At 34.5% G+C, this 27,742-nt stretch overlaps 1 protein-coding gene across 1 annotated transcript in view; it reads right to left on the reverse strand.

Moving 5' to 3' along the window:
- Positions 1-3,261: 3,261 nt before the first annotated feature.
- The window catches only part of LOC136041761 (phosphatidylinositol 4,5-bisphosphate 3-kinase catalytic subunit alpha isoform-like), a 47,416-nt gene continuing 22,935 nt past the window's right edge, over positions 3,262-27,742 (reverse strand). Inside the window, exons 2-5 of the mRNA XM_065726519.1 lie at positions 25,307-25,519; positions 19,518-19,600; positions 8,864-8,990; positions 3,262-5,909 (exon numbers count right to left, since the gene is read on the reverse strand). Of these exons, the coding sequence (XP_065582591.1) occupies positions 5,638-5,909; positions 8,864-8,990; positions 19,518-19,600; positions 25,307-25,519 (695 nt within the window). The 3' untranslated portion in view covers positions 3,262-5,637. The remainder of the gene's footprint in view (positions 5,910-8,863; positions 8,991-19,517; positions 19,601-25,306; positions 25,520-27,742) is intronic.

A 27,742-nucleotide genomic window follows, 5' to 3' on the forward strand; every position in this document is an offset into this window, starting at 1 on the left:
TGCAGGCAAGAATGGCTCATTCTCTTTTACAAACGTTGGAGAGATACTCGATTCTCATGACGCCCCGGGATATTTCCAACTTCCTCCACACTTTTGGTGTATCAGCCACACACTAACCTGCTTGCATCCACCGATGGTGATAAAGCCCTCTGCGATATTGATATTGCATATAAGAGGCAGTACATGCCGATTTTTTCGAAGTGTATTGCTCTCTGGGATGCGAGGAATAAGATTTCAAAAGCTGCTGATGCTGAGAAAGAGTATATGACAAACAGTTTATAAGACCTATGGTAACCAGATGGAAATCGATGTATGATGTCAAACGTCTGAAGGATTGTTACAAAATTGGAAAGCTTGCTGACGTATCTGATGCTTTGCAAAAACCAAGGCTAACTTCTCGTGATGTGGAAATTCTTGAAGAATACGTGAAAATTATGGAGCGGAAAATTCTATTTCGGTGCTATTTATCCTACATTCATATTTCTTGAAGAAAGATCAAAAAGCTGAGAACGGAACAATCTGGTGCTCAAAGTCTAACCAAGGGTAATGAAAGTTTTCAAAAGTATTTGCTTTTTGCCTTTGCCTGCATCTGCAGAATGACTTTTTCGCTAGGTGGTGGATTTTTACTCGAAAAAGAAACATGCTTGGAGATGGTATGTTTGAAAAGCTTCGCTGTTGAAACGAGCAACTAAGAAATTAAGTTAAGGTATGATTGAAGCTGTAATGAATGTTCTTTGCAAAAATCTTTTCTTTTTATCTCTTTAACTGAAGTAAAATTCAATTTTTTGTGAAACCAGTTGATTTTTTTTCATGAAAACTGTCAGTTTTTCTGACAAGCGGTCGATTTCTCGTCAAATTCTTGCTTCCTTGTCTACTTGGAAAGGAAACGGATATTAAAGAAATGTTCTGCGTGTTATATACTGTAAGTAAAAAATTAGTACTTGAGTACTTAATATACTGAAGAAATATGGAAATACTTTGAGAACTAAAGTACTGAAGTACTTTTTCAAAAGTACTTATTACTGAAGTATATTTTTAGAGAAGTGCTTAATACTTGTACTTAAATATAAATTTCTCTGAGTACAAGGTAATTGTACTTAAGTAAAAAAAAAAGAGGTACTTGGCACAGCACTGATACCAAGATACGAAAGAGTGGGATTATGCTTATCCAAGTCACCAGTGAGGGGGACGATAAAGGAATTTGAAATGCTGATTCTAGCCATGGCACTGAAGTTTATCAGTCAGGCATCGTTACTACAAGTTTCTTTCCAATTGCAGGAATATGTAAATTTTACAAACAAATTAAGTTCTTTATTACCCAAGTTACACATATGGATTAAACACGGAGTTTAGGAAAGAAAAACATTAAGAATAACACCTTCAATTTGAATAAACGTAAAAAAATTTCCTGTAATAAATTCAAAAAGAGAAATAAACAAATTTTTAACAAACAAATAGCCTATTGTAATGCTTTGTATGGGATTTCTTTTTTTTTTTTTTTCTGTGAAGTTTGGGTGTACTAGGTCTAGAAAGTAAAGCTTTCTTTAGTTGTTTTCTCTTCTTTGGGCTTATTCCAATTGAATTCATTTCCTTACTGTTGTCTTTACTCCCCACAAGGCTATAGCCTCTTGGGATTGCCGTTACTTATCTTAAACAAACCCAACCATTACTTCCATTCAGAGATCTATTCCATATATTTCATCAAAACGAAGGCCTTACTTATCGCTGTAATATTTCCCATTTATGATAGCATTAAAGAGTGTGAACTGGATTATATACAACAAAGGGGGGTCAGCAGTTACCACCTCAAAAATTCTATAACAAATTCCATCTTTTATTTTTGTTTGAAAAATTTCAAAATCAGATCCCTTCATCCTAGATCAAAATTAAAACAAGAAAACCATAAACGAACGATAAAAGTTACTATCTTCTTCTGCTTCAAGTGCAATCTTTTACGCCAAGTCAAAAATACAATAAGTTTTTGCTAGAGAGTACACAAGCAAGGTACTAGATTAGTACCAATGGCATCCATCTAATAAAAATAGCTGAACCAGACAAAAACTAGTTTAAATAGTTACTACATTGCCAACTATTAGCATTACCATGGGCAGACTCACATATCCCAGTCAAAACTCTGGCAACAAAGAACCTTTACCTACACAAGAAAAGTAATCATAGCCAATAGGGCTATCGATACCCCCTAGGTTGAGGATATTTTTAGACAGAGCATGTCTTTACCCTTTTTCCTTTTGTAGAAAAGCCATCATTAGTAGCTCAAAGATGTCCACTATTGTTTTTCCTTGACCCTACCCTCCTCGGGTCGGGTACTACTTCCTGGACCCTACCCTCCTCGTCCTTGAATAGCCATATCCCAATGACATTGTTACTTAATACTGAAACTACAGTGATCCAGTCATTTTTGAGCAGCCCTTGGGTATTAGGGCTTCTTATAGAAGAATCAAGAGGCCTACTGTTTTTCTTCTCTTTTTTTACAGGGAATTTTAAACCCAGGATATTGGATCGAAACGTACTTTTATGTCGGTGGCGTTGATGATCAATAATTCTCTCCTATGGATCCGAATAGATTTGCTATCAGAATAAGAAGGTGCCTACCCGACACCTATAATTTTGTTATTTAAAGATTTGATTGTCTCATAACGAAATTGATGATATGGTCAAGGTTTAGATGACATAGAAGGAAAATTTTGAAGGGACAAAATTTTAGACAAATAAAAGACATAGAATCTAAAGCATGAATCGGGAAAACAGCAAAGGAATAGAAGGCGAGGAATCAACGGTAAGGTCCGATTATATACATAAGATGTCAGCAATGTCTACTTGAAAATTAGCTTTGCATGACGTTGCAACTCCATTCAGAATGGTTTCCAGTGGACGGTTATCACTGAAAACTAGTCTCTTAAAACCCACGTAGGTTGAAGACCTTGACGAAAAAATTGCCTAGATCTTGTCGGATCCTATTTTTATAGCGGTCAGTCACCATGAAATCGTAAAAAAAAAGAGCTAAGAGCTCATATGGCACTTCTGACGAGGCAAGAAGAGCTAAGAGCCAAGAGCTCATATGGTATGAGCTCTAACAAAATTCTAAGAATCAATAGATTGATTTAAAAGGAAAATCAGAGCCTTAAAATAAGAGCTCTGAGTCACGATGTCCTTCTAAATATCAAAATTAATTAAGATCCAATCACCCACTCGTAAGTTATAAATACCTCATTTTTTTCTAATTTTTCCTCTTCCTTTAGCCCCCCAGATGGTCGAATCTGGGAAAACAACTATCATGTCAATTCGTGCAGGTCCCTGACACGCCTACCAATTTTCATCGTCCTAGCACGTCCAGAAGCACCAAACTCGCCAAATCACTGAACCCCTCCCCCCAACTCCCCCAAAGAGAGCGAATCCAGTACGGTTACTTCAATCACGTATCTAGGACATTTGCTTATTCTATCCACCAAGTTTCATCCCGATTCCTCCACTCTAAGCGTTTTCCAAGATTTCCGATTTCCCCCTCCAACTCCTCCCAATGTCAGCAGATCTGGTCGAGATTTGAAATAAGAGCTCTGAGACATAAATTCCTTATCAATATCAAATTTCATTAAGATCCGGTCATCCGTTCTTAAGTTAAAAATACCTCATTTTTTCTAATTTTTCCAAATTAATACCCTCTAGCTCCTCCAAAGAGAACTGATCCGTTCAAATTAAGTCAATCACGTATCTAGAACCTGTGCTTATTCTTCCTATCAAGTTTCATCCCGATCTCTCCACTCTAAGCATTTTCCAAGATTTCTGTTTCCCTCCTCCAACCCCCTGTGTCTCTGGATCTAATTCGAGTCAAAATGGAGCATCTGAGACAATAAGATCCTTCTATATATCAAGTTTCATTAAGATCCGATCACTTATTCGTAAGGTAAAAATACTCCAATTTTCACGTTTTCCAAGAATTCTGGTTTCGCCCTCCAACTCCCCCCAATGTTACAGGATCCGGTCGGAATTTAAAATAAGAGCTTTAAAGCACAAGATCCTTCTAAACATCAAATTTTATTAAGATCTGGCCACCCTTTCGTCAGTTACAAATACCTCATTTTTCCGAATTATCCCCCCCCCCCAACTGCACCAAAGAAAGCGGATCCGGTCCGGTTATGTCAGTCACGTATCTTAGACTTGTCTTTATTCTTCCCATCCAGTTTCATTCTGATCTCTCCGCTTTAAGTATTTTCTAATATCTCCGGTCCCCCTCCAACTGCCCATCCTCCCAATGGCGCTGGATCCGGTTGAAATTTAAAATAAGAGATCTCAGTTACGAGGTCCTTCTAAATATGAAGTTTCATGAAGATCTGATCACTCCTTCGTAAGTTAAAAATACGTCATTTTTCTAGTTTTTCAGAATTAAACCTCCTCCCCCCCAATAGAGCGGATCCGTTCCAATTATGTCAATCACGTATCTAAGACTTCTGCTTATTCTTCCCAGCAAGATTCATCCAGATCCCTCCAATCTAAGCGTTTTCCATGATTTTAGGTTCCCCCATCCCAAACTCCCCCCAATGTCACCGGATCCGGTCGGGATTTAAAATAAGAGCTTTGAGACACGATATCCTTCTAAATATCAAATTTCATTGAGATCCGATCACCGGTTCGTAAGTTAAAAATATCTCATTTTTTCTAATTTTGCAGAATTACCCCCCCCCCCCCCAACTACCCAAAGAGAGCGGATCTGCTCTGGTTATGTCAATCATGTATCTAGGACTTGTGCTTATTTTTCCCACCAAGTTCCATCCCTATCCCTCCACTCTAAGTGTTTTCCAAGATTTCAGGTTCCCCCTCCCAACTGCTCCCCCCCAATGTCACCAGATCCGGTCGGGATTTAAAATAAGAGCTCTGAGACACGATATCTTTCCAAACATCAAATTTCGTTAAGATCTGATCAACCGTTCGTAAGTTAAAAATACTTCATTTTTTCTATTTTTTCGAATTAACCGGTTCCATAAAAACCATAGAAATGCGTTTTTTGCGGTATCATAGAAAATTATTAGGCTAAAGAAATTCAACAGCTCCTAAGAGCAGCTAAAGAACAGCTCCTTAAAAAAAAGGAGTTAGCATTCATGCTTCTTTTTTTCCAGATAAATGTCTATTCAGTAACGTTCTCATTTTAAAATGCTACGTTCAAACTGAACATAAACATATCCTGTAAACATAAGCTCAAGCTAAACATGTGTTCTCAAGCTTAACTGCAACTCAGTAACAGTTAGCATTTGCTAAAAAAAAACTATCTTGTTTTCTTTAAAAAGCTCTTAAGAGTCTGATTTCCTAGCCTTGCCTGAGCCTCTAAAAAGGGGAGTCCTTTCCCTATATTATTTAGGAGCTTATTCAGATAATTGCTTAAACATAATCTAGAATTTTGGTTCATGATCTCAGGAAACAGACAATGTGATAATACAAGAAGAAAAAAAAATTCGTTCGGGAATAGGTTGTTGATAGTAAAACTTAATAAGATATCTTATTATTAAAATGTAGGTAAACAAGCATGGCAACAGTGAATGTTTTGGAAAGTGTTTTCTTTTATTGAAAACAGAGGGAGGTGAATTAAAGGCTGACAAAAACAGAGAGAAGGAAGTTGGGTGAGTGTCAACCTCTGCATTTAAATATACTTACCCTATACTGTGATAAAGGACAAGAGGATAGAAGATACTCGTCAAAACCATAAACTTTGAGAACATAATTGAATCTCAGAGAGTCGACAATGCCATGATCAGGAGACATTCTGGCCTTGTTCTGTTTTGCGAGTGTTTTTTCAACAAGATCTTCAGGTTTTTCACTCCAATGAACCCGTATTGCAGTGCGACGAGATGGGTCATCCGGTGATGAGTTCATGATCCTCACATTGATAATTAGGCAGCCTAAAAGGAGTTACGTTTTGAAAATAGTTCAATATAGGCCTGGAAACTAAGGCATTGACTATTTCAAAATTATAAAGGTTATAATTATAAAAAGTGGCCTTTAAATGACGAAGTATCAAGGATATATTATACAGCGACAATTATTCCCATCCCCTTCCTATATATATATATATATATATATATAATATATATATATATAGATATATATATATATATATATATATATATATATATATATATATATATATATATATATATATAAGTAAAACAGTTAAAAATAGGGATGATACCTTTTTATTGATAGTGAATGGATATAAAATTATTTAACTAGATATTTCGAACACATATACAGTGTTCATCATCAGCAGTAAAACTAAAAAGGTATCATCCCTACTTTGAACTGTTTTACTTTCGTCATGGAAAGGCAGTGTGGTCTTCGAAGTGATCTATATATATATATATATATATATATATATATATATATATATATATATATATATATATATATATATATATATATATATATATATATATATAAATATATATATATATATATATACATATATATATATATATATATATATATATATATATATTAACGACTTACGCGCGGGGAGGCTTGGGGGGGCGCGAAGCGCCCCACCAACTAGGTGTTGGGGTGGCACGAAGCGCCACCCCAACAGCTAGTATATATATATATATATATATATATATATATATATATATATATATATATATATATATATATATATATATATATATATATATATATATATTTTTATTTTAGCCAGTTTTCGGTTTTTTTTCAAATTTAGGTTCCAATATTACCGCACACTACCTAACTGCATATCGAGGTTCATCTTAAATAAAAGCAGAATAACAAATTTTTCCACATTTTCTAAAATTTAATTCAAACAATCAGATTTCATTTTCACTAACGTAAGTGCATGAAAAAAGCTTTATATAAATAATAAAATAAACAATTTCAAGAAGTTCATAAAAAAAACTTCATTTAAAAAAGGTTAAGAAAACAAGATGATACCCGACAGTAAAGTACTGGTTGGAATTATTATGTGCATGTTACAAAATTTTGTGCTTTCTAAACAAACAAATCTTACCCCGTAGCGAAAAGAAAACCCAGTAGGAGTAGTAAGTAGGGACAGGTTTAAAAAAAATTGCCCTATAGTGAAAAACAAGATTTTCAAGCATGTGCGCTCCCGGGTAAGATAAGCACCAGTCTAATTGGTATATTTGTTTACTGAAGTTGTAAAACAAGTATTTACTCTTCTTAACAGCAAAACTATTGCAATTTGAGGATTCAAAAAAGGGTTAAAACCTTTTCTTAAGTTCAAATAAGTTTGGATCAGGAAGGTTGGAATCGAGTTTGAAATTCGAGCTAACTGGATCTAGGCTAATGATCATACTTGTTTCCATTCGTTCTTAAACTAGCCTATGCTCAACATACTAACCTACTTCTTGTACTTAAGAAAAAGGTAAAAAAAAAAAAGTTTACCCTTTTCTGTGTTTCATGTATAAATTAAAAAACTTTTCTGTGTTCAATAAATTAAAAATTATTAAACCTTTAAGAACAACATATCAGTACATGTATTCTAAAATGACAATCATCAGCTATTGTTTTTTGTTTTTTTTTCCAGTAAAGTATAAATTATGTTCTGGTCTTGAGAAAGTATGGGGGTTGTCAAAGACATAATTTCCAGACCTTCCAACTGCACTGAACAAAATGGCTGTCTCACAATGTTGATTAGATACGTTTTGGGAATTGATGGGTGTGGTGGGGGGGGGGCTTGTTGCCCTCCAATCACTTTTGACTAATAAAAATGGCACTAGCCCTTTCAATTTCCAATCGACTGTAGTTTCCCTCCAATCACTTTCTACTAATAAGAAGTACACTGGCCCTATCAATTTCCAATCGAATGAGCTGTTTTCGAAGATTCTACGACAACAAATGACCATCTCAAAATTTCTATTAGATATATTTCGGGAAAATAAGAGGTGTGGTGGGGGGTATCCACCCTCCGATCACTCTGAGTCTTAAAAAGAGCATTAGAAGTTCTGTTTACCAATCCAATGAGCCCCCTCCAAAGTGTATACAATCACCCTTTCCATATGTACCTTATATGCCCCCAGGGCATAACTTACAGCTCTTACCCTGAGGGCTGTGGAGGGGGGAGGTTTTTCATTCTCAAAGGCATAATTTCCAGACTTTTCAACTGCATTAAACAAAATAGTTATTTCAAATAAATGGTAGACATGGGAGGGGGGTTGGTTGCCCTCCAATCACTTACGACTACTAAAAAAGGCCTTTCAATTTCAATTTTCCTTTCAATTTCCTTTCCTTTCAATTTCCAATCGAGTGAGCTGTTTTTGAAGTTTCTACGACAACAAATGGCCATCGCAAAATCAAAATAAGATACATTTTAGGAAAACACGAGGTGTATGTGTGGGGGGGGGGTATCCACCCTCAAATCACTCTGAATCTTAACAAGAGCACTAGAACTTTCGATTACCAGTCTAAAGTACCCTCTCCAAAGGTTATACGATTTACCCTTTCTACATATAACTTCTATGCCCCCAGGGTATAACTTACAACCCTTGCCCAGATGGCTGTGGGGGGTTGTCATTCTCAAAGACGAGACCTTTCAGAACCAAATAGTTATCTCAAAATTTTCTTTGGATGATTTTAGGGAAATGGCAGGCGTGGGAGGGGTTTTAGTTACCATCCAATAACTTTCGACCATTAAAAAGAGCACTGGCTCTTTCAATTTCCAATCAAATGAGCCGTTTTCGAAGTTTCTTCGACAACAAATGGCCATCTCAAAATTTCTATCAGATGCCTTTCGGGAAAATACGAGGTGTGTGTGGGGGGGGGGTGTCCACCATCTGATCATTATATTTGCACTCATCAGCGGCTAGGTAGGGATAACAACGCTTACCTTTATCAAGCTTTTTATCTAAACCACGTGGAAGGTCAGGACTAGCTTCCGTATCCGGAGGGAAGGCGTATAAAGCTTGCGACCGTCTCCCGGCTTTTTCCCTTTCATCAAATGCTTTTTGACAAACCTAAAAGAAGTAAATAATTTCTGAAACCGCACTGGCTTATCACGAAAAAACTGAAAAATCATGAGAAGAGATCGAGGATAATTACAGAGAAATATATGAGGATATTTGAACAGAACTATGCAAATACTTCGGTCGAGGCCTCAGCTGTCTCCTGCTGTATAATAAAAAATTACAGAGAAAAGTCCAGAGGATAACATAATAATCAAACCTTAAGCCTTATCATTCCTGTTTCGATTTCCCATGTAAAAATTTCTGGAACCTTGTATTTCTTTGTACTTCACCGCAAGATCAAGATAGAGATGCCATTCGATAGCGAAGACTGTGTTCTTGAAAATGTCTATTTCAATTTTTTTTTTCTTTTTCATCATTTCTTATAATCATGCAAAAACCCTGCAAGTTCTTTGAAAAAATAGGGTCTCTTTAAAAATCTTGCATTTCTTTATCTTCGATCAAAATAAAAAAAAAATATATACACCGTTGCATTCAGCACTTTCTGATTTATTTACTTACGAGGTTAAAATTACAATATTGCTTAAATTTGTCTTTAAAAAAGCAGTTTCAAGTTCTATAAAAAACACAAAATCAAGAATATTCAAATTATCTCAGAGGGCAGACAGGTGCTGAATTCCGGTTTATCGTCAGGAGATTCAATGCAGTGGGGGGTTTTGGGGAGAGAACAAATACGATTGGGTGTACGCAGAATAACTTTTGTGTATCTTTTTCGGCCGTGTCAACTATTGTTAAGAACTTTTAAAAGATAATGGGTAACAAGAAAGCAGCAGCGCTGAATAAAAGGAAAAAGTCGGGACAGTTCCGAAGGTAAGTTAATTTCCTTCTATATTTTTTTTACAGTTATGAACGTAGTAATTGTATTATTGAGTCTATCTTGTTGAAGGTCAATCCAATTAGGAATTAAATAAAAAGGGATTTAGGAATTAAAGTTTTTTACTGAAAGGGAGGGACATAAAACGATAAGAATAATTCCTTGCTGTTCATGCTAATGATTTTTAGTTAAAAAAAGCTTCTTATTAGAATAAACACCCCTTATGTTTTAGGATACGTTCTCAAGAATTGGGACAACAAGTTAAACTTAGCTTGAGGAGCAAGCCTAATATAAGGATTATATTAAGGATTAATTTTGTTCATCTTAAACTTTAATGTTGCTCCATATTTTCGGTTTCAAAAACTGATTTAAAAAAATTAATTTCTTGTCATTTTTCCAAATAATGTTAAGAAATGTGCCACCTCTTTTTGGAAACCTCTCTCTACGAGGGGGGGGGCTTCCTTTGAGCCCCCCTCCCTATTAAAACCCCTATTAGAGTAAATTCCGCATAAATTTTGAGTTCTTGTTTATTCTTGATTTCATTTTTTTCCCTTTTCTCACAATTAGTCTCCATATAAACTGTCTTTTTAGTTAGATATATATTATATTTAACTTATCTGATTTGTGTTGTTTATATTAGATCCTTTTTCAGAATTGGAAAGAAGATTTGGACAATGTTATTCAGGTAAATGGCAAGGAAGCTCGAGACCTGGCTATATCTGATGGCAGAATTTCAGAAGATGGTATACCGTATACTAGAGTTATTTTGGACGCCGGGTGGGATAAAAGGACGAAAGGGCACGACTACAATGCGAAAGCTGGCCATACCATAATTTTTGACTATTATACCAAAAAAGTTTTATTTGTGAGTTCTAGGAATAAATATTGGTACATTTACTCTTGTGCCAGAACTAAAAAGTGCCCCCTCTAGATCACTTTTGCTACCTCAACTGGAACAGGTCTTCTTCAGGAATGGAGCAGGATATGATGGTAGAGGATTTTGTGCTTAGTATCTTAATTCATGGGCTACGATATCTAGAATTTATTGGTGATGGAGATTCTAGTGTACATCAACGCCTTATAGAGCGCGTGACCTATGGAAAGGAAATTGTGAAGAATGAATGTTCTAACCATGTTACTAAGAATTTTACTGGGGATTTATTTAGCCTCACCAAAAATAAATACCAATTCTCCAAAATCTTGACAAAGAGCTGCATATCAAGTCTTACTAAAAATCTTCGTGGTACAATAAAAAAGGGCCAAGAAGATGGGGGTTCTGTAGATAATTTAAAAAATCTACTAAGAAATGTGCCGTCTCATGTATTTGGGGACCACAATAAATGTTCTTCTGGGTGCAGCAAATCAGGCAATGTTGAAGGGAAACTGTCAAGAGTTCCTACAATAGTTGGAGAAGCAGTCAACGACAAGCTTCAAGAAGTCATTCGCAAAGCCCCCAGCCTATTGATCGAGGTCACCACAAATATAGCAGAGACTTTATGAGAATTGTCGTCAAATTCTTAGGTCACAAACAGGTTTGCCGTTCCAAGCGAAATTCCCATAGAGTGCGCGTGACAGCAGCAGCCCTTGCAAATTCTCTTGGGAATAAGTGGCACTCGCACACATTAAAAGTGTTTTTGGCAGAAGCCCAAGTAAAAGAATCAAGAATTCTGCTAAGCGGGAAAAAATGGCGCAACGTGCAAGGCGTCTGATTCCATCTTCATATGAAAGGCGTAGAGGCAGGTACAAGGCACGTTAAATCAGCAATGGTAGCAGTGTCCGAGGCGAATTGCCAAAAAATAATTCAGAATATGGGCCAAACTCCAGATCTTCTCCCTACACAATTTGAGGCTGCCAAACAATTATATTTGAGAAAAATGAAACCATCTATTGACCAGCTCAAGAAGTTGCCCGTTATTACGGTTGGTCAGGCTGATAATCCCAAATGGATTTCTAAAAGAATGGAAACTATTTCAAGCACACGGTTCCATTCTATCTGTGTTCGTAGGCCTGCCACATCTTCGGCAAGGCTTGTCAAAGAAATAGTAACAGGGAAACAAATGTATTATAACTGGCAAATGAATCACGGAGTTGATTGAGAGCCAATTGCAACCGCGTGTTCTGAAAGTAAAAAGGGCCAAGTTGTTCAAAGATCGAATGATTTTGGCCTTTTTGCTGATAAAGATAGACGGTGGCTTGTAACTTCTCTTGACGGGATATGTGACTCTGGACTTCTTGAAGTTAAAACAATAACAAATATTCAAGCAGACAAAACAATAAAAGAAGCTGCACAAGGAAATTTAGTGAGTGGTTTTTTCCTTAGGTGGGATCCTGTTGAAAGCCGTCTTCTACTCAAAAGGGAACATAAATATTATTACCAAATACAGGGTCAGCTTAATATCGTAGACAAAGAAACTTGCTTTCTAATTGCCTTTGTTGACGAAAATGATTTTGAAATTGTCGAGGTCCAACGTGACACAGAATTCTGGAAAAAGATGTTGCCAAAACTGGACTACTTTTGGGAACATTGATTACTGCCCGAGCATACTGACTCAAGACTCGTACGAAATATGGACGTTCGTGAGCTTCCAGAGGTCATAGAAGCTCAATCGAAAATGAAAGCAAAAAAAAAGATGATCTCTTTGAAAAAACGGAAAATTGACGAAACTTAATTTTTGTTTTATGTACTTATGTTTACAGGACTTCTAAACAGACAAAAACACGGTCTATTTTTCCTTTTATTATCCTAAGAACTCTTCTTTTTTTCTTTTAGTTTATACACTTCAGTTTTGTATCTGAAAGTTTTATCCTTTTTTTTTAAATGACGCCTAATAGAAACTAACTCACTTTTTTCTCTCCCTCGTCCTCTTGTTTTATTTATTAATATATTTTATTCAACGTTTATTATTAGTGTTTGATTAGTATGTAATTTGTTGTTGTTTTTTTTTTGGGGGGGGGGGGGGTATTTAATGTTTATTAAATACAAAAACAAATTTTTCAACTAAAAGTAAGGAACATCATTAAAACTTAAACAAACAGGAATTATTACGTGTATGGATGCCCCTACTAAATACCTCGCTCTTTACTCTAAAGTTTTTTAGAATTTTCAAAAACTTCTGATTCTAAACCGCTCTTGTGCTTTAGAAGTCGATCGGAATTGGGACAAGGAGCCTTACTTTAGCTTAAAGAGCAAATTATGAAGGAGGTAGTAACCCCCCTCATATACGTCATAGTTTCTATTATTTTTAAGTTTTAATGATGCTCCTTACTTTTAATTGAAAAAAAAACTTTTTGTATTTAATTTGTGACCGTTTAGATTGTACTTATATCACAAGAAATAAATTTCTATGAAATTCTTTTAGAAGTAAATAAAAACCAAAAAACAATAATTCTTATAGAAATAAAAAATATGCTCTTTTTTTAACCCTGATGTGTTAATTGTATCTCGGGTATTAGGTACAGGTTATTTGTGGGAATTCTTCTTATTTATTTATTTCAACATATATATAATTATAACCAGCAAAGTTTTATGTCTGCACGCTACTCTAACTCTAGTTAATTCTCCAGACTCTGTTTAACCCGGTTACATAAGAATGATAGATAGATAGATTTATTCACACGAAAAGCCCAATTGGGTCATGGTGACATGCCCAAAACAAATGAAAGAAAAAATATACAGCAACAAACATAGACTGAAAAGACATTAAACTAATTATTTAAGAAAACATCACGATACCTCATACCTACCCGGACGAACTTTCCAATATTGTTTATAGTTAAGCAACACCTACTTCTCAAAATTTCCGATATCCAATCTCTCCCCCCCAACCTCCATACCAAATATTTCCAAGCGCAAATCCCTCAACTCCCTACAATCCCCTAAAAAATGTTGCAAAGACTCATCCATCTCTCCACACATAGGGCAACTGTAAGGACCATCCCTCAATCTATTTCTCCCTAAATATTTCCTACGTTCTCCAAGAGGCATAAAATTTCCCCTTACATACATTACCCATTTCAAATCATCCGGAGCCAATCCCATTTTTAGATAAATTTCTTCGTCCCAGTTCTCCTTGACCTCCGCATATATCCCAAGGGACGGCGAGGTGGCCTTCTCATCTTGCCAAACCTGAACTTCCTGAGATTCTAGCCTACTAGCAACTAACCTAGATACAGTCCCTACTATATCTCCTATCCCCTTTCCCTCATTCCAGCAATTACCTAGCCCTACACGGTCTAATATATTCTTCACCTGATTTGGCCACGAATCCTTCCTCCTATCTTGAAGCATCATTAAAAATGCTTGTTTAACTAACCTATTATCTTTCATCGATGATACCCTTTCCCAATATTTAACCATACTAATTAACCTACTCTGTCTCATACACTTTAGTCCTATATCCCCTCTTAGTACTAACCCATTAAACTTATTATCAAGACCTAATATACGCTTAAAAAACCTCAACTGCATTCTCTCTAAATTCAACTGATATTGATCACTTCCCAATTTATGTTTGTGTATTCATTTAAAAAAAAATGATCTTATTTTGATCATTATCAAAGTTGTAATCAAATGTCATTCCGAAGAGTCTATCTAAGCACCAAGTTATACCTATTTCTGTTGACGCCGTGTGGAGTACAATTTTGTAACTGAAATCGAAGCCTGTTGATTTAAATGGGATTAGTAAGATCCCGTGTTTTTTTTGTCTAGGTGATTGTTTTTATTTATTTATTTATTTTTATCTCTTTCTTTTTGTAATTCATTACTCAATTTTTGTCTTGCTATTTAAAATGGGTTAAAAACAAATTATTATTAAGCACCCTCCTATTTTTTGGTCAATTAAAAGGAGTATTAGGGTTTTTAATTTTTGTTCAAATGAACCCTCTTTGATCTTTTTGGACCATTGGTCCTATGCGATCAACCCTGGGAAGAAAAAAAAAATAAATAAACACGCATCCGTGACCCTTTTTGTGGCAAAAAAGTTCCATATTTTTGCAGATGGAAGCATGAAATCAATGCAGGATCAGATTCTGGTTTTCTGATACGCTGAATCTGATGTTGCGAATTTCAATAAGACTTCTTGATTTTTCAGAAGGGTTTCCCCTTTTTCAGGAATCAGTTGAATTTTCTCAGGCTAATAAATCGTATTTATTTGAAATGAGCATAAGTCGACTTTTTAATGTATCTATTTATATCAAAATGTCATTTTAGTTTTGATTACTATTTACCCGAACCCCTCCTTACTTACAGTTCGTTATCACGAACTCTAACCGTTTTCCAGCAGCGCACATTTCCACTTAGTGTTTTAATGGTCATCAGTTGAAAAAACGATCAGACAATCTTTTGGCTATTTGTTTGAATTATAAACTCGCCATGGATCTAAAATTCTCTATTAGCTCTCTTTTATTTATTTATTACAACCATTGAATGTTGATGAGCTGGTGTTGATTATTATTTGTGGCATAAGGTGATAGAATTTCTATGGGTATCAGTGAATTATATTTGCTTGTTTTTTTCAATATTTTCTCCTTATTCTATGATTCGACAAAGGAAGTACAATATACACTTTTTGCTTCCAATTTGCTATTTAATACTACTACTACTACTACTAATAACTCACTGCAGCACCAAGTCGCCTCAGGCCAACACAGCTACGCACGCTCCTCCTCCAACCTAATCTACTTAAAGCCTCCGTCTTTACACACTCCTAGGAAGTTCCCATTTCCTTTAAATCTTTATTTATGACATCCTCCCAACCCGGACAAGGACGACCTGCTTTCCGTGTAGCCCCAGACGATTGGCCAAAAAGGACAATCTTCGGTAATCTGTCATCCTTCATCCGTAGAACGTGGCCTAGCCATCTCAACCTTTCTTTCATTATAGCCCTAGAAAGCGGGATTGAACCACATTTTTCGTACAACCTACTGTTTGAAATACGCTCAGTCAGCCGGGTACCCAGAACAATCCGTAGGCAATTTCTCTGGAAAACATCTAGTAAATTTTCATCTGCTTTTCGGAGCGCCCATGCTTCAGAGCCATATTTGACCATTGTCATCACTGTAGCTTCCAATATTCTAATCTTGGTTTGCAGACTTATCTTTCTATTCTTCCAAACTTTTTTTAACTCTGAAAAAACACCCTGAGCCTTAGCTATTCTACTTTTAACAGCTTCACTGCTCCCACTGCTATTTAATAGACATGAAAAGTATTCCATGAGAGGGAATATTATACAGTTTATATAAACTTCAGAAGAAAATTTGTATCTTTTTAACTTGTCTCCCAATAGTCATCGGTTCCAATTCTAACAGACTTTTGATGTTCGTCTTATCAAAAGCCGTCGATGAACGAACATTTTCAACAATACCTATCCTTCTCTCTCTCTCTCTCTCTTATTGAATTATTATAATTTTTTACTTAATTCTTATTAGTGTTTTACGAGTATTCGTATTCTTCCCCCTTTTCAGAACGTAAAGCCTTTATGGATTAATGAATTATGTTGTGTTGATGATATTTGTAGTTTTTTACTTGAAAATATATTTAATATTATTCTAAAATTTGAGAAAAAGAAGTAGAATCTGTTTTTGTTACTTTCCATTGGCCATTTAGTTGGCAAGAAAAATCTGGCTATGAGTACTGGGAGGGGGGGAGTATTGGAACATATGTAAATTTCCGAGAGGAAATTGTAAGTTTAAGAGAAAAAATTCTCTTGCCGTTATCTATCTAAAGACCACTGACAAGAATGAAAAAAAGTAAATAATTTTTTTTTTTTACAGATTCTTTTTATCATGAATTCTGATCAGATTAACCCGTCGGGTTGTTTTCCCGTCGGTAAAAATATAAAATTCTCTTTTTATGTTAGCTAAGAATGAATTTCATTGGTTTATTTAGACCCGCCTTACATTTTAATTTTGACCAATAAGGAAAATGGGGTGAAATTTCAAAAAAATTTGATCAGCACTTCCTAGCGGAATTTATTAGTCTAGTGCAAGAGGAATTAAATACCTTAAAACAAACACTGAAACTAGAATAAGAAGATCCTTTCCAAGTTAAAATAAAAGGGTAACTGATTAAAAATTACACTACTGAATGGCATTTAAACTTTAATTTTATATAAACCATTTTTAAAGTCAAATTATTTACCAAGTATGGTATCATCTGAGGTTCTATTAGGTAGCGAAACATATTCTAATTTTGCAAACTTTTTCGATAAGCGAGCCTCAGCCATAAAAAGTGGTGGCGGAAGGAATTTGAGCTATTTTACAAATCTGCTGAAAATCTGACAGTGAAAGATCTAACTGTAAAAAATGTCAAATTATTAAGATTGTAATACTAAGAAAGAACAGGTCAGTGTTTATACTCTTTTGAAATTTGAATCAATGACTGAAAACCAACCCTATCACTAAATTGCCTTTCTTATTGTGTACCTAGATTCAGGCAAAAACAAAGAGCAGTGTGTACCTAGTTTTCACATTTCAAGTACTTATCTATATTATTAAAGTAGGAGAACAGTCTTCCTTTCTCCTTCTGTCTTTCTTTTTTGTTTCTATATTTTCTTAGATATTTTATACTTTATATATTATTTACTATTCATTATTTATTATATTTTATATATTATTTAATATTTATTATTATTTTTTTACAGTTACATTTTTTATGTTCGGTTGCGTGGTATGCGTTTGTTTCTGTGTTTGTGCTGTTGCACTGGTAATTTCTTTTTTCATTATGTATAGGAATATGTATTTACGAATATTTATATAGACAATTGACAAAAAAGGATCTTTACCTTAATCTTCAAGAAAGAAACAGTGAACACCATCTAACTTTAGCCATGAAACTGGAAAATCAATGTAAAAAGAAAAAAACTAACAAAGGGTTTTTTGGTATGTTTTACTTGCCTTACCTACGGTGAAATCAAAAAAAAAAAAAAAAAAAAAAAAAAAAAAAAAAAAAAAAAAAAAAAAAAAAAAAAAAAAAAAAAAAAAAAAATCTGATTACTAATCTCAACCCTGTTATATTCACGACTAAGAGTTCAAACTAAGGAAATTCAGCGTATTTTCAGAAAACTTTAGGCTAGGTCCTAAGAAACTTGTAACTCTAATGAATAATTGTTGCAATTTGGAACAATTTTCTACATACAAGCAGCAAACAAAGGTAAGATACATTAAAGAAAGCACAGGAAGCAAATAGTAGGCTACTAAAATTAACGACATTTACGAAATTAACGAAAATTACGAATTAAAGAAATTAACGAAACATAGATTAACAAAATCCTGGCAATAAAGTGAGAAAGTAAAATCAATTTTTTTACATTTATCATAGTTCATTCAACATATCTATTTCCTCTACCTAATTGAAAAAAAAAACATTGCAAATGTTTTTGGACAACAAAAACTGACCTCCTTAACCTCCCAGACAAATCGATTTCCTTTTCTTTAAAACACAAGGGTGAAATTCGAAGAAATTTCTCTTGTCACGGGAGTCTTCAGTACTTACTTCAGTATTTGTACTTAGTTCAGTACTTAGTATGTACTTACGCATCAGTTGTGTATTGTTTGCATTTGTATTTTGTGTACTTTTTCTAATCGTTGTCACTGATGCTTTATTATTTTTAAGAGTACTTTTCACTGACAGTAATTTCCTCAGTTAAAGCTGTGCAATGCTCAAAACTGCATTTTGGCTGAACAGCATGTTTGTTAAGTCCTGGGTTATTTCGTGATGTATATTCTACGAAAGAATAAAGTCTGATTTCTCCCAAAAAGAAAAAGAATATCTTATCCTAGATTTCCACAAATCTTACGTGATAAGCTAAGCGCAGCATCATATACTTGAAAGCTATAACGAAAGCATAAAGTATTTTTTTACACTAACAAGAATACAAAAAGTGTTCAATTGGGTGTCATGTCTAGTTCTTCTTCACGTACAGGCTCTAGAAGCTGCTTGTTCTTCTCTATTCTGTTCTTCTCTGTTCTTCTCTTGTTCTTCTCTAGAAGCCGACAGTTGATGAAGTTTATCCTTTTTTATCGTCTCAAAAAACTGAGACTAGTGAAGCTTAGTGACATCACAAATTGTACGTTGCGTCCATTCTATGTATGTTTTTTGGAGGGAGCGATTCTCTGCTAGAGCGGGCAATCTCACAAATTGTGGCATGTCATATTTTGGGAGAGGTAAATAATTAGACAGTTTAAGGGGATCAAAAGACAAGTCCTCAATTCATGACCAGGTCTTATCTTAAACTTTCCATGAATGCCTCTATGAATTCTTACTTTGCCCCAAAGTCTCTAGATTCAAAGTAAGCGCCTCTAAAAGAAGTGATTTCACCTAAAATAGGGTAATCTCTCTACAAGTGAAAGTCCAGCTCATGATATGCCTTGCACTGCAAAACATGTGATGAAAAAATAAATGGAAGTGAGAAATTCGTTTTCTTAGTATTGAAATAGATTCAAAAGTATATAGAATTATATAAAAGTATAGAACAATTCTTTTACAGAAAAATACTTCTATAAAAGTATAAATAAGTGTGAAAGGATAAAATTTCTCCTCAAGAGAGACCTAAGTAACATGTCTGAAGATACCACCCTATCCAAAATCTGTACAAGATCTTTATGGTTTTCCAAAATAAATTGGCATAATTTCGTTGCTTCTTTCTTTGCTTCGCAGAACTCTAATTTTACGAAAAATAATAAATGAAAGGAATGCCTGTACATACTTGCATTATGCTTCTTCTGAAGTCTTGCACTTCTGGATCTTTGATAGTGTCGAACTCCTGAACATGAACTCCAACAGCTTGACCTAGAACAACTCAAAATATTATTGGCTAGTTCATCCATAACAAAAAAAAACTTATTTTTATAATTTATCTACAGTGTTTATATACCGTCATTACTGAGAAAGTTCTCAAGCATGTGTGGCAACTCTTTTGTTGTAAGGTTTTTCTTGATAATTCAGTTATTAATCACTTCCTTCCTTGGCTGTCACTGGCTAAAGTAGTGACTTTATTTGGATTTTCAGCGATTCTTGAAGAGGTCTCTGACTCACGTTTAAAGTAGCTGTTTTTCAAATCGCCGAAAAAAACGTTTCAAAGGTTAAAAATCGTTTCAAATCATATATTTCTTTGGATTTTACTTTTATAATTGGAAATATCAACTATTTTAGTGCTGTTTTTCTTCTAGATGTTATATTTGTCCTATGTAGTTAACTTTTAGTACTGATCCAACAATAAAAGTGAAATAATATTGCTCAAATAACAGCCCTAACCATTGAAAAATACTTTTTTTTGTGTTTTTATTTTTCAATAAATGAAAAAAAGATCTTTCCCCCTATATTTTCATGAATTGTCTCCTATGATTTATCGATCTTTAATAAATTAAGATTTATTATTTTATGAAAATATTGGGACGCAACCAAATTCTATGTTACACTTTAATTTTATTCATTTGTTAAACACCCATTCTTTGCACGACATAAGACAGAGTAGAGGAAAAACAAAAGAAGAAAAAAAACATGAGCAAGAAATCAATTACGGCACTAACTATGGCCATAGCAACAACATATGACTCTAAAGATAAAACATAAATTGAAAACAAACTTACTTATTACTGCACTAAATACGGTTCAGGGTCAGCAGGTTTAAATATTTTGACCCGAAACAAACGTTTAGCGAACCGAGAAAATGAGCCATAATGAACGAGTCACAAAGAGAATACTTAGAGCATTTGCAATCATACACTAATAGCCTCACTTATTCATATATTATCTCGTCAGTTTTTTTTTTCTTCTTTTTCTATTTTGTGCAAATCTGTTTCACTAATGGGTAATACTAATTCGATTAGGTCATTTTGCGTTTTGATAAATTCAAACTAAAACACTTTTTGATTGTCGAAGCTATACGTAGAAGCTTGCTTTAAACAAACTTGTCTCAAAATTGATGAAATCGTTCTTCTGCAGTTCTGATAAAAGTGGGCAAGGTCTGATGATAATTAATTATCTAATTATGGCGCAATTATATGATGAATGGACGCTGTTTTGACAATTTAAATACATCTAATCGGTTAACAAATCCCCCTCCCTCTCAATATAATATAGTAATAATCAATATGATACGATTATATATATATATATATATATATGTATATATATATGTATATATATATATATATATATATATATATATATATATATATATATATATATATATATATATATATATATACTAGCTGTTGGTGGGGGCACTTCGCGCCCCCAAGCCCCCCGCGCGCATAAGTCGGTGCGCCCCATATTAGTTACGCGCCATTGTAGTTGTGTCCCTGTGTCCCACCTGTGAATCTTCGCTGTCCAATTGTCTGTGCATATAAATAGATTGTCAGGTTTACCGACTCTTGAACATGCAACATATAATTGTCCATGGGAAAAACAATCCGTATTCAGATCTATACCTCATTATTCTAATGATTGCCCTTGAGCTTTGTTGATGGTGATTGCTAATCGAACATTCCCTGTGTCCCTGTCGTCATTTATATATCTCCCCTGTGCCCCCAGCATCCCCGTTGTAGTTGTATCCCTGTGTCCCGGTCGTCATTTGTGTCCCGATTTCCCAGTCTGTAATTTCTCTTTGAGTGTCCCGGTCGTCATTTATATTCCCTGTGTCCCGGTCGTCATTTGTGTCCCGGTCTGTAATTTCTCTTTGAGTGTCCCGGTCTTCATTTATATTCCCTGTGTCCCGGTCGTCATTTGTGTCCCGGGATTGTCAGGTTTACCGACTCTTGAACATCCCGGTCGTCATTTATATATCCCCCCTGTGCCCCCCGGCGTCCCCGTTGTAGTTGTGTCCCGGTCGTCATTTATATTCCCTGTCTCCCGGTGGTTATTTGTGTCCCGGTCTCCCAGTCTGCAATTTCTCTTTGAGTGTCCCGGTCATCATTTATATTCCCTGTGTCCCAGTCGTCATTTGTGTCCCGGTCTGTAATTTCGTAAGTCGACAAACAACTTCACGAAGGCATAATCCTCAATCCTTATAATGACGTCAGTCGACAAACACACGTCAGTATACAGACAAACAACTTATTTATATATATATATATATATATATATACATATATATATATATATATATATATATATATATATATATATATATATATATATATATATATATATATATATATATCATATATATTAAATATATATCATATATATAAAAACTTAGATTCACATTTCATTTTGTTGTGAATAAACCGAAATCAAAAAACAGTTTTAAAACAACCTATACAGAAGCTTTCCATATTCAAATCTCTAAGTGCTGATAAGAATAATTCAAAATAGGCATGATTCAAAAATGGGTTTCATACAAATAAAATTAAAAAAAAAACAAGTTTTTTCAACTGAAAGAAAGGAGCAACACTAAAACTTAAAAACATCTCATACCAAATTCAACAGGCCTTGTGTTTAAGCTGTTTTTCTTAAAGAATTGTGCCAAATGGTCAAAGCTTGTAGAGAAAGGGGCCACCCCCCTCATGCAACAAATAACTTTGGTTCGGTGTAAGTTTCAATTTAGCTCCTTACCTTCGGTTGAAAAAATCTGTTTTTTAACTGACTCGCCCTCCCTCTTTCTAGGGGAAGTTTTGAAGAGACCTTTGTGGGAGACTTAAAAAGACTTTTAGAATTTTGTGGGGTTTAAACATTTCTAGAGGGAGTCTTTTCAAGAGTCCCCATTTTTGTATACAGAGCTTCAAACCTTTACAGTACGGTTCTCTCATATGCTGAATCTGATTGTGATTTACACTTAGCTTACTTGACTTTTAAGGGGCTGTTTTCCTCCCCCTTTTTCCGAAAACTGGGTAACTTGGGCCAAATTTTTTTAATTCTTCTTTTGACTCATCTAAAATTATTAGGTTTTTAGGGTTGTACCAGGTTTTCGTCAGTATTGCCACATTAGGCAGTACCACGTTGCGGGCACGTGAAAAAAAAATAGAAAACCTAGTACGGTAAATTTGACAACGCTTTTCGTTTGTAAAATTTAAACATTAATAGTCTGTTTATTCACAAAGACAACTACGCCATCAAAGAAATGAACAACGCTCCACCCTTGCAATGTCATTGGATATCGTCAAACTTTAGGAAGCCAAATCATCTGATTGGATGGCCTTTGAGGTTTTCATGAATGTTGAAGTGAGAAATCTGCATAAGCATCAACAGTATGTGCTGCTATAACAAAAAACTGCATAATTATATTTGGAGGTTTTTGCCGTTAGATATTGAATTCCCGGTTTCTCGTAACTCAGCAAATTTTCTCGTAGCTTTTGATGGGTATATTAAACATAACAAACTTAACATATTTGAAAACAGCATAAATATTCAATTCTTTTGATGCATCTATTGTTATCAAAATTCTGTTTTTTAGAATATCCGTTACTATTGAGCTGAGTTGCTCCTTACCACGAACTGTTTGAAACATACTTATGTGTAATTGGCAATTGGAAACAGCTTTGTTGAATTTGAACTTTGACTTTGAAACATACTTATGTGCTTTGAAACATACTTTGAAACATACGTTGACTTTGAAACATACTTATGTGCAATTGGCAATTGGAAACAGCTTTGTTGACTTTGAACTTTGACTTTGTTCCTTTGAAACATACTTTGAAACATACGTTGACTTTGAAACATACTTATGTGCAATTGGCAATTGGAAACAGCTTTGTTGACTTTGAACTTTGACTTTGAAACATACTTATGTGCTTTGAAACATACGTTGACTTTGAAACATACTTATGTGTAATTGGCAATTGGAAACAGCTTTGTTGACTTTGAACTTTGAAATGCCTTCCAAAACTTTTTAAATGAAAAAAGAACAGACCAAAATACATTTCGTATAAATTGAGACAAATATCTCTCAAAACTGTAACCAGCGATTCGGATGAAGGACATCAAAAGCTGAAACCAACTAAGACTGAAAGCATGTCCCTTGAAATAGCAAGGATAGTGAGAAGGAATCCGAGTGTTTGAATTGGTTAAGTGGAAACCTACAAACCACGTATATCTAACAAAAAAAAGTAGGATAAATATGGAATTCGATTATTGAGTAAATAAGGCTAAGGAAGCTAACTATTGAGTCCAAAATTTAAAAAAAAAAGGAACATAAATGAAAAATCCACAGGCTAAAGTATTATGGAACAAAACAACTTAATAGTGTCTATCTTTCCTTTTGGAGTTGTGTTTAGGAATCAAGGGATTGTCAATATTAGTATTTTTACTGACAAAAAGCCTTTTCAGATTTAATTATTCTTGTTTATCTGTTTTTACGTTTGAATGAGGCAATACAGATGAAAATATGATACTGCACTAAGTGTTTTATAGTTTTGAAACAACCAAAAGAAGAACTGATTATAATAAGATTTTATTTAGAACGATTATATTATATGACAACAATAATACTTTTTCTCCGATTATTCTTGACCCTGATGTGAGTTACTTGGCAGTTAAATTTGGCTCTTCTTTCCTGATAAATACCTGTTGTCAATTATGTCAATTATGTCAATCCTTGTCAATTATGTCAACCTTGTCAGATATCGAACATTTACTAACAGCTTTCCAAAGTCTTGCGCTGAGCTCAAAACTGTTTTAAGCGATGCTACTGAGAATGGAGATGAACTCTTGATAGTGGGCAATTTTAATGCCGACTTAAACTACTACTCGCTCCGATACGCTACTTAATGTTCTATCCCCTTACGTTGCGGGAAAGAAATCACTTAGTTATTCATATATCCACAATTCTTCTAGTGTGTCAGATCTGGGTCACGTTATTCATTGAAGCGGACTACAAACCAATTCTTCAAGCGGACACCAAATCATTTCTCATTGAGGGGTATCAGAATCTATACCATTTACCACTATCGTTCGAAGTATCTATGGGGTTACAGCCAGACGCTTGTTCAAAGCCAGCTTAAATAAGTGGTATATTGTTAGTGCCTAGAAGAAGGCAGATATGACCCTTTAAATGCTCACCCTAACTAGCCTACTAGCAAAGATTTGTGTTCCCTATCACTTTTCTAGAGCTCTTTTTAAATTTGAAATAGACAAAGTTATCAAAATACTTATTATAATCGTTATTATAATATAATCTTATCATAATGATCTTAGACAATCATGGTTTTCGGGTATGGATTGACCAAGATGGGTCTATGCAACAAAAATTATCTCACTTTGATATTCTTGGGATTTGAAACTTGCTATTTTCCATGTTGCTATATTTTTTGAATTTTATTCCCATGGGTCAGTTATTTTTAATCTGGAGAGCACTTTGGATGTGTTAGTCAGCAATTTAACTATTAGCAGCAAAACTACAATAAACTTGAATATTATATACATTTCTTATTTTATAAAGAAGCAAGATCGACAGATATCTCTCTACAAATTTATAGATATAATTCTTATGAGGTTAGATAAAAGATATGAAAAAATTACACAAATAATGACAAATGAGACATCCCTTAAACATACTTATTTCGCTGTTGATCATTTTCTCTATTTTATTCCCATGCGGTTCGATGACTTTTAGTATAGGTTGAAACAACCGCAAATCACACAACATTCTTGATTCATCATAAAACTCTTCCACGGTGGCATCTGTAGTAACGCTTTTAAAAATATACGATGAGGGTTCACTAATCTTGTGATGGAGAGGATATTTCTTTATTTCTCTCCATAGGTTTCCTGTAAAAATAAAAGGAATAAAAATTCAATTTACTATAACATAAAGAAAGAAAACGATCCAAAAATGGGGTTTTTAAAGGCCAAATTAAAATACTGAAGAAAACACAAAAAGCGAATACTTCGAGAGAACAACCGCCTCTCTTCTTCAGCACGAACAAAATAATATGATCAAGGAAAAAACAAGTGCGGAAAGTACCATAAAACCAATGAAAAAAACACCAAACAATTAAATAAAATTCAATAAAAGACCAAAAATTAAAAGAATTAAAATCAAATACCTTACAAACAATAAAGTGAGTTATTCATCAAAATAAATAAAAAATATGCGTCAAATCAAAACAAATTTGAACTGCCAACGACGGGTACTAACGAACAACGTTTCACCCCGTCTCAGACTTCTTTGACCACCACTATTAATGAACAGCTGAAGAAAAAATAGCACACAAAAAATTTGAAGGTATTTAGAATGTCTTTTCCTTTTACAAAGCTGACAAAAATTCTGTCAAAGATCTATTTTTGCAAACACAAACTTAGGCCTGAGCCAACTACCCTATTCAAGTTCTTTATTTTTCTTTAACTATACATATTCAAACTATTCACATAAAATCCCCGGCAGGGGATTTTATTAAAAATTTATTAAACTTTTATTAAAAATATTCTCAATATTTATGCGATAGCTGAAGGGCCGGGAGCTACTCACAAATTAATATTTACTAATTAGCAGAGCTTTGATTTTAGTTTTTAATCTAGACCGAAAATCTAGACCGTTCGGAGACAATGAAAGGCACAGGAAGCTTACTTAAAGGACGAGTACTATATGGTCGGACTGAGGGAGGGCCTGGAAAACATGATTTAAAACAATCTGGTTGCAGATCCGTTAGATAACGGACAGGGAAAAGTATTCATTGAAAAGCTAAAATTTGTCTAACCGGAATGATATTAAAATAACTGTAAAGACTCTTAGTTGGAGATTTACAGGAAGAGAAACTGAGGAATAAAATAACATCTCAAGGATTCTCATTGCTTTATTTTGTAACTTCACAATACGAGAAATATGTGACTGAAACGTACTCAAATAAATAATGGAACAATAATTAATATACGAATGAACAAGAGAAAAATAGACTGATTTTAATGCATAAAAAGACAGGAGAAATTTAAGACGATGCATTACACCTACGTTCCTTCTTAACTTAAGCCTTAGGCTAGCGATATGAGTTTTCCAGCTTAAATTCTGATCAACAATGACTCCAAGATACCGAGTTGTTTGCACTCGATTTATCTTTATTACTCAACCTCCAAATGTGACTTCAACCTCTTGTAACGCTGGTACTGCAGTAGAAGTTCTTGAAAAAAAACATAAGAAGAGTCTTTGAAGTGTTGACAACCAATTTGTTACAATGGAACCAGTGAAGCATCTTTCTCAGTGATAATTCGAGATTTGATTTTAGAGATTGATGATCTATGTCGCAGGTAGAGTTGGCTGTATCATCAGCAAACAGTAAACTGAGATCCATATCAGTCCTATGGCAGGTTAGGCTTAGAGGGAGATCGTTTACATAAATAAGAAATAACAGTGGTCAAAGTATGGACCCCCGAGGAACTCCAACAGCATTAGATAGATTTTCCTCATCTGAAATGTCGCCATTTGCATCCAATATTTGTTTTCTGTCCTTGAGGTAAGATTCAATTAGGAGACTCGCTTGTCCCCTAACACCGCAATTATGTAGCTTGGATAGTAGAATTTTATGGGAAATAGTGTCAAAAGCTTTTTTTATGTCATCAAATACTGTTGCAGGTAGCAAACCTTTATCCATGGCATCATTCAAAAACTGGGTTATTTTTAATATTGCATGTTCTGTAGAGTATGAAGACCTGAATCCAAATTGAAATGGGCTGAAAAAATTTGTTTTCTTCAAAAAACTGTTCAACCTGTTATATATACACTTTTCAACAACTTTGCTAAAAGCGGACAAAATGGAAATAGGTCGATAATTGGATGGATCTTGCTTGTTTCCACGTTTATGTAGGGGAATAACTCGAGCAGTTTTCATCACTTCAGGGAAAGATCCGTGTTTGAAGCATAGATTGACCAGATGAACCAGCAACTGAGCATAGCATCCAATGGTTTGTTTCAGTAGATAAGTAGATGAGCAATCGGTTCTTTCAGAATGTCCGTTCTTCATGATTTTTACCAGATTCTTGAGCTCCACTTCAGTCACG

Source organism: Artemia franciscana, unplaced genomic scaffold (assembly GCF_032884065.1).
Source record: "Artemia franciscana unplaced genomic scaffold, ASM3288406v1 PGA_scaffold_37, whole genome shotgun sequence".
Classification (NCBI taxonomy): Eukaryota; Metazoa; Arthropoda; class Branchiopoda; order Anostraca; family Artemiidae; genus Artemia; species Artemia franciscana.